Source organism: Dendroctonus ponderosae, unplaced genomic scaffold (assembly GCF_020466585.1).
Source record: "Dendroctonus ponderosae isolate FM_Combo_2020 unplaced genomic scaffold, Dpon_F_20191213v2 Dpon_F_20191213_1, whole genome shotgun sequence".
Classification (NCBI taxonomy): Eukaryota; Metazoa; Arthropoda; class Insecta; order Coleoptera; family Curculionidae; genus Dendroctonus; species Dendroctonus ponderosae.
The window spans coordinates 16,781,208-16,794,769 of NW_026017110.1; the positions used below are offsets into that span (position 1 = coordinate 16,781,208).

Here is a 13,562-nt window from a genome sequence, read left to right on the forward strand (position 1 = left end):
CACTTCCACTCTGAAAACCTGTGTTTAAATATGTTTAAAAGAAAAACCAAAGAAAAGACAAACTCTAAAAGCGCTACGGATTATTTAATTAATTTATTCAAAGCAGCATGTTTTTTAGGTAAAAAATATATTTCATCATTTCAACTATCGAATTTATCGAAATTGCCCGATAATTCCAAAGTTATGTTTAGATAATACGGCAATCTAATATGCACTGTTTATTTATGAAATGACCAATCCCAATAACCGCCAATGTAATATTTATTTCCGAAATTTGCTACCGGGTCTGTAGATTTATGCGCATTTATTTGCCTAATAAGGCCAGACAGTTGGTAGGCTGAAAATGTTCGAATCGAATTTGCTGCTTCATACTCTATAAAGCTGAGGGATTAAGTGAGGTACATTAAACCAGTGAAATTGAAGGGAAATCCTTTCTGGAGTTCAAAGCTGGTCTGGACTAAAGATTAATTTGGAGCCATTGCAAATTTGCGAATTTACATCTACTGATAAATAATGCAACTTGCATGCACGAACCAAAATGCGTACTTAATAAAACAGCTCTCTGGCTGAGGCAAATTGAAAACTTTGGAAAACATTTAAATACCGTCGATGGAAGCACTTAGATAATGATTGCATTGCACTGGCAATTATTCAAAGCAAATTAAAACCATTCCGCTGAACATTTCTAGATACATTTATCTGCTTCTACTAATGATTGCTTTTACTCAGCTACCGGCAGCTTCAATTTTATTCGAGATAGTTCTTACGTTTGCTGCTAAGTAATCCTCAAGTTGTTGTACCTGAAAGTAATTTCTTTGATATGGAAGTCAGCGCGAGCTTATGCATGTTATAGGATCAGTTTGCAGAAGAGCCATTGCTACAATTGCGCTTTTCAAATTAGTTTACGAAACATTCAATTTTCTTCGTAATTCTAGGCACTCGGGAAATAATTACAAGCGGATGCTCTAAGAGATTAACAGTAATTAGAGTAGTGTTTGTACGTTGTTCTAAATTAAATTCGGATTAATGGGACGAATTTAAAATCGCGAATAAGCCAGTTAAAGGTGAGCCAGTTGTACGTTCTATTATAGAGAAAAGATAGAATACTAATAATTAAATTCAGCCACTGGAGAATGTTCATTAGAGTTGGCTCACATTACAGCTGAAGAAAAGTTAGTTAGTTATTTGAGATGTCTTGGTGGTGTAATTGTACGTAGATTTCTGTGAGAAGGATTAGAAACGATTTTTTGCTCAAATTTTCTAAAGAATTGTATGTCGTATAAATATTTTATGTTTAGATTTTTTAGTAAAATGTGTGTATACGGTGGAAAAATAAGAAATGTTAGCTGGAGATTATTGGACCCACTTCTAGGACACTTTCGTCTCCGTAAAGCAATCGTTTCTGAAGAATTAGTTTTGAGGACTATAGAAACGAAAGATGCACTTTACTTGTGTGATAATTTTAAATTGCCACAAATTGTGAAGTGACAATTTACTTCTTTTCGGATATTATAACTTGTCCAAAGTATAGCTGAAGTTAATGTGCTGTTTCTTCTTCTGTTTTTCAAATGTACACAAATCAACTTTGCAGCACAATTTACTAACTATTGCCCCGTTCTAGGCTTAACTTTCCTTTGGTCTTGCCTCCTCCATTGTTATCCTTTGTGGTTTTTTACTTAAGTTAAATTGTCCGCTTGACCAAAGGATCTCTAATTGTCGCATTTAAATGGCGACGACCTGAGAAATAAAACTGGGACGAATTGACTTTGCAAGGGGAGAACGAAACGAATTGAATGAAAAAATATAAAATTAATTAATTAAAAGCTAAGATTGCCTATACATATTCCAGAACGGAGACACATAAGAACATGTACCTAATCATTAATGGAGTGTAAATGTGTTATACAGTTTTTCTGTTGTATCTTAGTTTACTTAAGCGATGGAAATAGAAGCAATCCGATTAATGAAAATAAAACAACCAAAAGCGACAAAAGAAATCGATTTATTTGAAAAATTGAGGCATAGAGGAAGATTAGCAGATGGTTTCTGATACATCATAACAAAGGTGTTTTTTCTGACCGCTGCAACTTGAACATGTTGTACTTTATTCGAAGAAATAATAATTAAACTTGCGCCATTCATCCATTAATACATTTTGCATCCATTAATAAATTAATAAAGTTTTACGTGGAAATAAATTGTTGAAACAAAAGTTGCATCTTCAACATCCAGACTGATGACGATTAAAATTTGAACAAGACGAAGCACAAACAAGCGAGAATACTTTAAATAAGCAAAGAGAATCTCTAAAATTTGCTACTTATCAGAAAATTATTGAAATTTGTTCATTCAATGGATTTACAGTTTGTTAAAATCGCATTTTTATCAATAAAATAAAAAAGGCGATAATACAAATGCCTAAAATAAACAAGGAAAGTACAAAACATTCATATTTTCTTAAAAATCCTTGATTTTTCGAAGTATGAAAATATACTTACACATACAAAAATGCACCTCGCCGCCAATTTATCCTATATCTCATATATTTCCCAAGATTCGACTGAAAATTTTCTCAAACGGTATTCCGTTATGCAGAATTTTTTAATCGAATCATAGCTCTAGTGTTGGACAGAATTTAAGTTATTAGATAAGGAAAAATAAAAAAATAAGCTTACGTATTATCAATGTTTTCTTGGTCAAAGTTTAACCGGTAGTTCAGATCGAAAAAAAGTATACGGTGTTCTAGCCTCATGCCTTCCGAGTAATTTCGATCGCTAATCGTCTGTTTATCTTGAGCAATTCCAGAGACATTCATTTTTAATAACCGGCCAGATTTTCGCACAAAATGTATTTGAACTTTATTTCGTACTTCCGAAGAAAACTGTACAAAAAGGTATTTGGTGACGTACGTAACTCCATAATGAAGCAAAACGAAAAGAATATTTTTAGGAGTGAAAATAAAAGTCCCTTATCCTCAGAAAAATAAAAACTTTAACAACTTAATTGACGGAGCACAACGAGTGGCAAATAAACGGAGCGATCAACTTGCTAAAATGTATAGAATGTTGTTCGTAAAGCCTTATTGGCAGAAATCCTTTCGGCAAAAATAAAATTAATGTCTCTCAAATGGCTCAAAATAAGCATACGATTAAAGATCCAAATTACTCAGGAGACATGAGGCTGAAAAATCATATAGTTCTTCCCTGTGGTTACCCGCAGAAAGATTCAATTGTTAACCCAGAAAACATGTCAGTATTTGAACACGCTGTACAATTTTATTGTTTCCTTTTTTTATTATCTCATAACGTAAATGTTGTCTAAGAATAGAACCATGAGTCGAGAAACAATTATTAAAATCAGAGCACCGAGTGAGATAATATTGACAGTTAAAATTTATCAAAAAATTTAAATTACGCGGTAAATTTGAGGCGCAGTTTATATTTTTTTTCCATCAATGTCTTATGTTGCATTTAATAAGGAGAAGTAAGCAAAGAAAAATTTAAAAAATGTTAATGGATCTGAACACCAATGATTGTATCAATTTAGAGCTTAAATTAAATAATTAAAAGAGAAACTTCCTGTGGTGTTTTATTTGTCCCGTATAATGCCGATCAAAAAAATTAACATCAAACAAATACAATATGTAAAAATATAATAAATCCCTGTGACTAAAAATTATTGTTCTAGCAACACATCAACTTTGTGTGAATTTTTTAACAATAAGTGCAGTTTTCAATGTAACACGATTATATTAATTTTGGCTTTTATTTACTTTAAAGAACTGCAACAAAATAATAATATATTTCAGTATGGGATACGAAACCGTATATTATTATAATACACAATAAACATACAGTGGTTTCAAAATTGCAATTTCGTGCCTCGGCAGGAAATAATTAATGTTTATGCCTGCCATATGAATGTGACAGTCAAGATTGTATCCAGCAATTCTTCGGAGCGTTTACAAATAACAACAACTTCCAGTTGATCCAGCCAGCACTTATACGAACCCGCTACAATTTACTGCGTTTGTTTCCCATATAGCCTTCCCTATAATGCAAATGAAGGAAACAAATTGTAATTTTCCCTGAAAACTGTCACCTCCTGCTAGGAACAATATGTATTAATTCCGACATTGTTGTCTTGCAAACGTGCACATCTTCAATAAACTAGACATAAGATTATGGAGATTTACAGCGTAGTAAGTTAATTATATTTATGCAAATCACTTTGTTTCCCAGTAGCAGTAAGATGCGTTAATTGGTTCGAATAATATTATTGAGTTTGAAAATGTTGCTCAATGAACATGGTTTAGTAAATTAACTACAGGATCTAACAATATTTCGAATGTCGCCAATTAATCTGTAAAACGAGCACGAGAATGTAGAAGTTTTCGTAAATGGCCAGCAACGTTTTCAGATCTAGCCTGAATAGATTTTTACCGAACTATCTGAAATCAAAGTCTGCTCGAAGAAATATCAAAATACTTTAGATTTGAGGAACATTATTATAAAGTGCTTGAGCTTTCTTGTTCGCAGCATTCTGTGCTTTGTAGTAAATTGGCTCTTTCGAGGATCTCAGACATTGTTAAAGAAATCAACGGCCATCTAAGTTCAATAGTAAAATGTTGTTGCTCTGTTGGATTTAAACAAAGTGCACAAAGTAGTATAAAGCATACAAGAAATTCAATGTATGTAAATCTTAAAGATAAAATACGAAATTGATGTTTCCAATTGGAAAAATGGAGCCAGAAAGAATTTTGATGAGCAGATCGATTTTCCCTTCAATAAATCCACTAAATTAGTACTAGTACGAGTCTTCACTGTATAATGAAAACGATGTTAATTGAAATCATACTATTTAAATTTTGTTGGATTCCAGTAGCAAATTGCAAGTGGTTGAAAATATACATACATCTATTTCAAACATGGATCTCCTCAACAGTTTTAATTTGTCTAATTGCTACTAATTTGACACTTTCACCAATAATTCTTCTCAATTTTTAATTCTAATCTATTTTATGTATCCTTTGATTTAAGGTTAAAGTAGTAGGTAGCCAACAAAAACCAATTATTTTCCATCGAGATAAACTGGAATTTTCATCGCTGATATTTTAATGAAATTTGCATTTGAAATATAGTTTATCCGTTCATCCAGACATCCAAATTATTACATTTTCAGAATGGCAATATTTATAAATGTATTTACTAGCTTCAACTCATATTTGCGTTCCATTATCGTACACATATTTGATATTTTTCGAGTAGATGCACTCGCATGGTTAAACCATTTTCACATGAGTTGCGCTGAAGTTAAGTACATTTTTTGGATATCCGGTAGTTGGAGGTAAAAAGTACATAAAAACTTAAAATTTGATGAATAGATGTTATAGTTAAAATAGGATTGGATGAAAGAGACTGACACCTTATCAGGATATGCAAGATACGTGCAAGAGGAACTAGTCAACTTGGAGATGTGTAATCCTCGGAATTTGTGACCTACTCAGAAACAAAGCTATTAAAAGTTTGGGCAAAGTTGGAAATTAGAGTTGTGCGGAAACCAGCACCTAATGCGGAAATTATGTCATAAAGACGAACATTATGGTTCCCACGGCATTAGAGGTTTGCAGCATTCACGACATAAATGCTCAATTTAAAATACAAACTATCAAAATTTGCAAGTATGAGAAAAATATACTTGCGTGTGACTAGTGTACATTTCTTAATGGCAAAGTCAGATCTGTATTGCAGAAGATGGAATAAACTAGCGAATAATAAAATCTACAAGTGTGCAAAAATCTAAAAAGTCCGGCTCGAAGGCCCGAAATGTGCGGGAATCTGCCAGGAGAAGAATAAAATAATGGCTTTTCTGGAGCAAATAAATGTTCGTTATAGAACAGTGCAAGAAGATCCTAGATGCAAGGAACCATACAAGACAAAGTGTGCTACAACGAAGAACGGACAAAAATCAAGGACTACATAGAGAACTACGAAAAAGCGCCAGAAAATTAATGATAACAAGGAAGAGACAGCACGAGCAACGTAGACTGGAAGAAATGGAACAAGATAGCAACCATAACCGGTCTGCTAAGTTCTATAAAGACATTTGAACCACAAAAAACGGGTTCAGACCTAGGGCGGAAACCATACTTAAGAAGGAAGATGGAAACATAACGACCAATAAAAACGAAATAGTGGACAAATGGAAGCAGTGCTCATTAGTTGATACGAGTGTTAGGAATAGGAATTAATTTCAGAATAAGCTAGGCGAAGATACATATGTACTAAACAAGGGCAGAAAGACCGAATGTGTCGATAGCGGTTTCTATAGGAAATAGAGATTATTTATATATATATGGAAGCAGTAGGTACTTTGATAAACTTTTAAACATAGATCAACAAAATGAACAAACTACAACCGAGTACCAAATGCAGAACCGCCGGTAGAAGAACCCACATACAAAGAAACTATCAACAAGATCAAAAATAACAAAACTTCAGGAAAAAACATTGAAAATGATCTGGCAATATAACACGGAAGGTTAAAGATCGCTGGGGAGATCGCATATGAGATATAAAGACAACATAGTTGCAGCCTGAGAGCTATGAGAGTAGCATGCGATCCTAAATTGATGCAGGATACAGGAAGATGGAGAATGATTCGGCAGTTAGCCAAGACCCACCAAGGCTTGTAAAGTTGCAAATAAGAAGAAGAAGAATTTATAAAGTCTGTTTAGCCCCGTGGTATGAGAATGTATTTTATTTAACTGTTCCAGATATAAATACAAAATAAATCTAATGTCAATTCTTCACTTCTTTATTTCCGAAATTCTTCTGCGCAAATATTCCCACATATAAATCCACCAATTGTATTTTCAGCTCAGTGCTATTGCTAATTAATCAAATATCATCGAATATACATAAACTAAACCGCGTGATTAAAACACAAATTTATGAAACAAAGCCCGAGCGGAAAATATTCGAACTGAACTTTATAAGGCGCTTCTAAACGAAATTAATTTTTGAACAAAACGTGAATAGGTAGGTACCATATCATCGTTTTTCCATCATTCGATAAATTTCCATCTCATCATATCACCTATATCAGGTACATATTTCCATTATTACTTTCGAGCTTATGAATAATTCGCGTAGAAAGTTCCACTCTACGCCTCGAATAGCATGAAGTTTGAATTGTAAATATAAATCTTTGTTGCATCAAATCATACTTATTTCGGCTCAGGCTTTTGTGGTTTTGGATATTTTGTTTGGAATTTGCAACAACCTGTCTGTCTCTATTTGCCGTCTTTTGATCTTAAAATAGGATTTTGCCGGTTGGCTTGGTACAAAGCTTAGTGAAAACGTTTCCTTTTGACTCTGGGCTGAAATATTTTAACATAATAGTGGTTGGGTATTACGGCTCTTAGGTAAAGAATAGATGCAAAAGAGGTACGTTTAAGGGATCCAAGCGTGAACGTTTGCCTGTGAAAATATGGAACATACAATTTATATCTCATACTTTTGCTGAGGCAAAGTAATCAGGTTTAATTTGATTTTCACAGCTAGCATTTTGTAACAGTTTTAACGTTCCGTTCTAAAACGGTTTCCTGTTATTAAAAAAGGGGGAAATGGTAAACTTTATAAACGAATGCTCCAACATGAAAGATTTCAATTTTCTATAGATGTTTTCCAAAATTGGAAAATATATTCGCAAATACGTTAACACAGCCAAAGTGGAATTATGAACTATATTTTTGACGAAAATGGATAGAAAGTCTTTCATATTATTCGAAGACGATTTATAAAATCACTTCATATATGCTACGTCCATCAGGGACCGTTTCAGCACGTTTGTTTCACAGCTGTTGTCTATTTCTAGTTAAATTCATTACAATTTAGGATGTCACTTACATCAGCCAATATCCTGGATATCGTCCATGGTAAATGAAGTCTACTCCAACTCCAGCTAAAACTGAAACAAATAAAGTTAAGGTTAATGTAAGATGTATTATAATTTATCTCGCATTTATGTGTTTCAGATGTTATTATAGCCCAGTCACGACTAATTAACGATATTTATTTATTTTGATTGTTGCGGACATGATCTCATAAAAAATATATTTCTCAGTCAAAATGTTTAAAATCTCTGTATTTTTTTAAAAATGAGAATTTAACGCAAGGGCTGATCCAGGAGGGTCAAGGGGGTCATGGCTCTTGTAAAAATGAGCGTTCTTTCCCATTTTGCTTCAATGAGCAAAAACGGTGTTGGGTTTATGCCCACTGACGATAGTTTATCTAATTTGATAAACATCAAAACACTGAATTTCTACTACATGACCCCCTCCCCCCTTGACTTGAGAGCTGGATCCGCCCCTGATCTCCACGCAATACATCGTTTACTAATTAGTCACATTAGAAAATTAATTTCACTCGCAAGAATTCAATTAAACGCTTTAGACGAAAAATTGAGTCCTCTTGTGTCAAACATCAAAAGCGCTTTTTCCATAGGCAGCTTCTAATCAAGCCCGCGGAAAACTCGTGTATTAAATCCACAAATCCGAATTAAAAAGAACCGAAGAAAAATCCTCGGCTCTCTTTTTAAAAATAATTACCATTGAATAGCGTTAATCGCCTACAAATTAGTGCCCTTAATTATCCGGCAAACAAGGAAAATAAAAATGATTTAATCAAAAATAAATTTTGTTTAGAACTTCCTCTGTTCCGAAAATTTTACCTTTCCATGCAAATTTTGACGAAAATGGACATTAATCAAGGCGGATTATAAAATACATGGTGACTAGTTCCGTTCAAACATCAAACATTATTTTTTCCCGCGTATTTTTAATGTAATCGCTAAAACGATTAAATTCTTAGAAAAATGTATTTTAAAATTTTGTGAATAATTCACGTCTTCCCAAACTGGATCATACCACATGGTGTCGATATAAACGAGCTGTTTTATTCGCAATCTTCCAACTTTCTACTCCCGTTCAAAAATATTAATATTAAGCAGCTTGTTGTCTAATTGCCCCATAGTAAAAAACCTTTAAAATCGTAAACATTAAAGCAAAAACAACGATAAATTCATACTAATCAAAGCTAACATGAAAACCCGGTCAGCTACAGAAAATATTTTCCTCGGGTTCGCCCTAACATCAAAAGCCCTTTTCTCAAAGCAAGTCCCTAATGTAGTCGCCAAAGGGATTAAACTCACGAATCAACATTTCTAATTCTTTGAGGGGACCTCGAGACGCAATCAAACGCATTTTAATGAAAGGTAAGCTTGTGTTATCAATTGCTTTATTTTTAGACATTGAATAATGAGGTGGTCTGTAGCTGACTTTAAAATTGAAAGGTTTAGGAAGCACATTTCAAATCAGCTTTAATCGGTCCTCATTTTTAAGTATTTGGGTCGTGCTTTAATTTTTTATGCAAACAATTCTTGGAGATTCTTGAAGAGTCTGGCGTTTAACACCTACTTCACTGGAAAGCAAAGAAGTACACAGGGTGTCCTCGAATGCGCCAACGACAACAACAGAACCAAATGCAAAACATTTCCATTTCCATGAATTCCCAAATGGCTTGGAACTACTCTAAAAACTGCATAGGTTTTTTTAGTTTTTCAGATTCCAATTGCTATTTATTTCAATGTTTAAGCAAGCTGCGTATAAACCATCAAAGAAACCACTTGTGCATTAAGTGAATCAACTAGCCCTCAAAAACGTGAAACATGTTCAATAATATTGTACCAATTTATCAACCTATATTTACAAGATAAATAGTTGGGGCAATGAGTGTGTCGTTATATTTTCCACTGGGAAATCATTATCATGGCGCTTTGTATGCAAAGCTTTCGGTTTTGACAGTATATTGGCGCGCTGTTTAATTAATCAATAAGCTGGACGAAAAACCGTTGTATTAGCAGATTACCTAACACTAGACCGTAATTGTTGGTAGATCATTGTTACTGGCTGTTAAAGCTCAAAAGTGGATAGTTTATTGAGGCCACAGGCTTAATAAGCCAGACGAAAAACTATGCATAAATATAGTGGCATTGTAACTTTTTAGTACATCGCGTATAATAGGATTCACCCTTAGCAAACATGATTTTCTTTAAGTGAAGTTGCTAACACAGCTGTTGGAATTATCTGATTAAAATCGCATTTAATACCACTTATATACGATCCATTTAATTCATTCGCTTTTTGCCATAATAGATCGAACAAAAGAGGGTCGCACATCGCTTCCCAGGCACAAAAACTCACCCCTGAAAGAAGAAGCAAAGTGTTCGGCTACGTTAAATGACTGAGATAACGATTAAGTCTATAAATCAATCGGAGTTACGTTGGATGTTGCATTTTTATTAGGAGTTCCGAAAGAAATCGCCCCGTAATCGAATCCTTAGGGATTTGCCGGTAATTTATATTACCGTGCTGGAAATCGTCGAGTGAATGGCCTACCAGGAAATATATTTTTATTTAACCGAGCTGATTAATTTCGGAACCGTAAAAGCTTCAATTGGTAATCACGAAATATTCGACGTGTGAATAAGAGACGAGGTATTAATTGACTGCCATTTGGCAATTTGGACGAATATTGGGGCAATAAAGAACTCCAACTGATAAATCCGAATAATGTCGTCCAGCAAATTTATCGAGAGCCCGTTTAAAATTCATCAAACTTTCATTTATTCACAGCCGTCATAAAATCTGAATTTTTCAAGTTTTAATGTTTGTTTCTGGTTTAATGCACCCATTGTTCTAAGCAGTTTAGTCCAGGAGAATTACGAGGAAATTCAAAAATGTTTCTAACGTGCCCTAACTTAAATAACTATTGGAATCGCTCTGGAATGGTATATCTATTGAAAATATTGAGGTATGTCAGCTTGAAATGGTGGGCTATTTGCATAAATAACGAAAAAGTGAAAAAAAATTGGGAAAATCGCGATTTTTCCCGGAAGCAATCGCATATAACTCGGTAAGTATGCATTTTAGAGAAAATATAACTACCCAACTTTGTTCGTTATGAAATTTTCTATAAGCTGGAGTTGGTCCGATATCCGTAGGATTGAAATTTTCGCTTTTAAAATGCTCGAAAGTATGAAAAGTAGGTGAAAGCCAACGTAATTTTAAATTATTTGTTTAACAATGAAAAAATAAGCCAATCACGCCATACATTTAGAGAAAAGTACTTAACTGCAATGCAAAACGAGAGCCGCAAGTCCGACTAAGATCGAGCGGAAAATTTTGTACACTTTTTAGAACCGCTCGGAAAGTTATAAACAATTGAAAAATGGTTAATTTAGCAATTGTATATGATAGTTTAAGGATCCAATAAGGCGTAAAAGTGCGGACGCAAACAAATATTCGTAACTTTGAGCCTGGCACAAAATTTTGAACAGGTTTTTTTTCTTCAGTTTTGTATTGCAGTCAAGTACCTTTCTCTAAATGTATGGTGTGATTGGCTTATTACGGTTATTCACTTTTTCGTTATTTATGCAACTAGCACACTTTTATTAATATTTATTAATATTTCCGTTTACAAGTCGGAGAAGAATAATTCAATAATTGATTACCCTTAAGAGATATTATAGTTGCAAAACATGTGAAAATTGTGAAAACAGCAAGGCTCTGAAACCCATTTTAATCCGATGCAAGACGAAAATACCGCGAATAGATAAAAAGATGAAAAAGCGGAACACAAACATGATTTGGCATGTTTAATCTATTTGCCGCTACTAGTTTTATGGTAGTTTAGTTTATTTCGTTATTTAAACTCATGATGCAATTCGTACAATTCAATTAAATACTGTAAAAACAAATAAATGTTAAACACTACAGAAAGAAGAATTATAAAATAAGAAAAATACAGCATTTATCACAGATTCTTGTAAGAAGGTGCAATTTTGAACCTAAATTACATAAATGCCTTTCACTTTAATTGGAAATTGTGGGCAAAAATTTGTTTTTTGTTTTTTTTTATTTCGCCACTTAAGGAAAAATCGGCTCTTTTACTTTCTATATTTCTCTAATACCTACAGTAATTAAGGTTTGTTTGTAGCATTTTTATTTGCTGTTTTTGTCAACTTTGATCTCCAAGGGCGGTGCTTTTCCCGCTGAATCTTTACTTTTATTTATATTGTCGCTTGACTTTTTGAATACAATGCCTCTAGTTCATAAAATTGCTGGAAATCCTAATAATCTGAAAGCATTAAATATGTAATTATAAAAAATACATGTATTTAATGTTTTTATACGTGGGTACACTAGGTACTTAATTCAAATTTTATATAAAAAGCAGTAAAAATGGCAATAGAAAAATTGTTGTTTATGGAAAAACATTGCGTTTTAGGCAAATTTGTTTTATCCGAAAGTTAATAGTTTTCAAGGTACAGGGTGTCAAAGTGTAAATAAAATTGCAGTAGTTTTAAATAGATTCTTAACCAGTTTTACTACTATCAAAAAGTTTGTGTTTAGGATTTTTTCTATCAATAAATTCAAAATTTCCAAAAAATGTGCACTTGGCTCACGATATGACTGTTTAGCCTGTTTTGTTGTGTAACCCACGCTCACGACGATGGCAAGTCGCTATCTCCCACCGTTTTCGAGATATTCAGATTTAAACTTGTGTTTGTTTTAACTCTAATTTACAATAAAAAAGTGTTTTAAAGTGAAGTTTTGAGGCTTTTAGAGCGTCGTGAAAAATTCACAAACATCAGATTGTTCCGGTTGTAGCCTATACATGCACAAACACTTTTTCTTAGTTAAATTGCTAGTGCAAATACGTTTTTCTGAAATTATTCCACTACTAATCAGCGTAACATTTACAATTCCGTGTAGGTTTTTGTAATACTTTTGTGAATATTATCAGGGGAAAAGCAGAGTCTTAAGAAAGCAAACAAAATTTCGTTGCTTGCTACCGTAAGCAGTGAATTTCAATGAGTGAAAAGATGTAAAAATGCATTTCTACAAGAAACACCGTTAAGAATGTGAAAAGCAAAATAAAACAAATGCAAATAAAAATTCACAAAACATATAAAGTGATTCGAAACATAAAAGCATTTCCAAATAACTCTTTGGTTTTGGAAAGCTAATCCCTCAGGATTAAATTGAAATTTTGTAGTTGAAATATAAGTGAAAATTGACAGCAAATATTTAAAATGTTTCTTGAAATTTTAGTTAGTTTTACCACTTACCCAGCACAGAAAAACATTTGCTTTTACTTTCTATTTTTTTTTGGTTTTTATAGTAATTGAGTTTTGTTTGTTGCTTTTTTGTTGTTTCCGACTTTTGAACTACAACCGCTCTGCTTATTTATAAGGTGATTTCTTCTTCAAGCTCTGGATTATGGACTGATCAGGATTAATTTAGTGCCTCTAATTCATTAAATTATTCAGAATTTTAATACTCATCAGCATTATATAATAATCTCACTTAGGTTTTTCATAAGTTCAATATACAATTTTATACATAGTAATTTCCGACGGTAATATTTTCATTAAGCAACAAAAATCACCAAGAACTAAATAAAAACCCACCGAAATAATTTAATTAATGTGCATTT

At 33.1% G+C, this 13,562-nt stretch overlaps 1 protein-coding gene across 1 annotated transcript in view; it reads right to left on the minus strand.

Annotated features, from left to right (window-relative positions):
* Window positions 1-13,562, minus strand: part of LOC125502494 — a 127,214-nt gene that overhangs the window by 31,380 nt on the left and 82,272 nt on the right. The window contains exon 3 of the mRNA XM_048660716.1: window positions 7,911-7,971. Within this exon, the coding sequence (XP_048516673.1) occupies window positions 7,911-7,971 (61 nt within the window). The remainder of the gene's footprint in view (window positions 1-7,910; window positions 7,972-13,562) is intronic.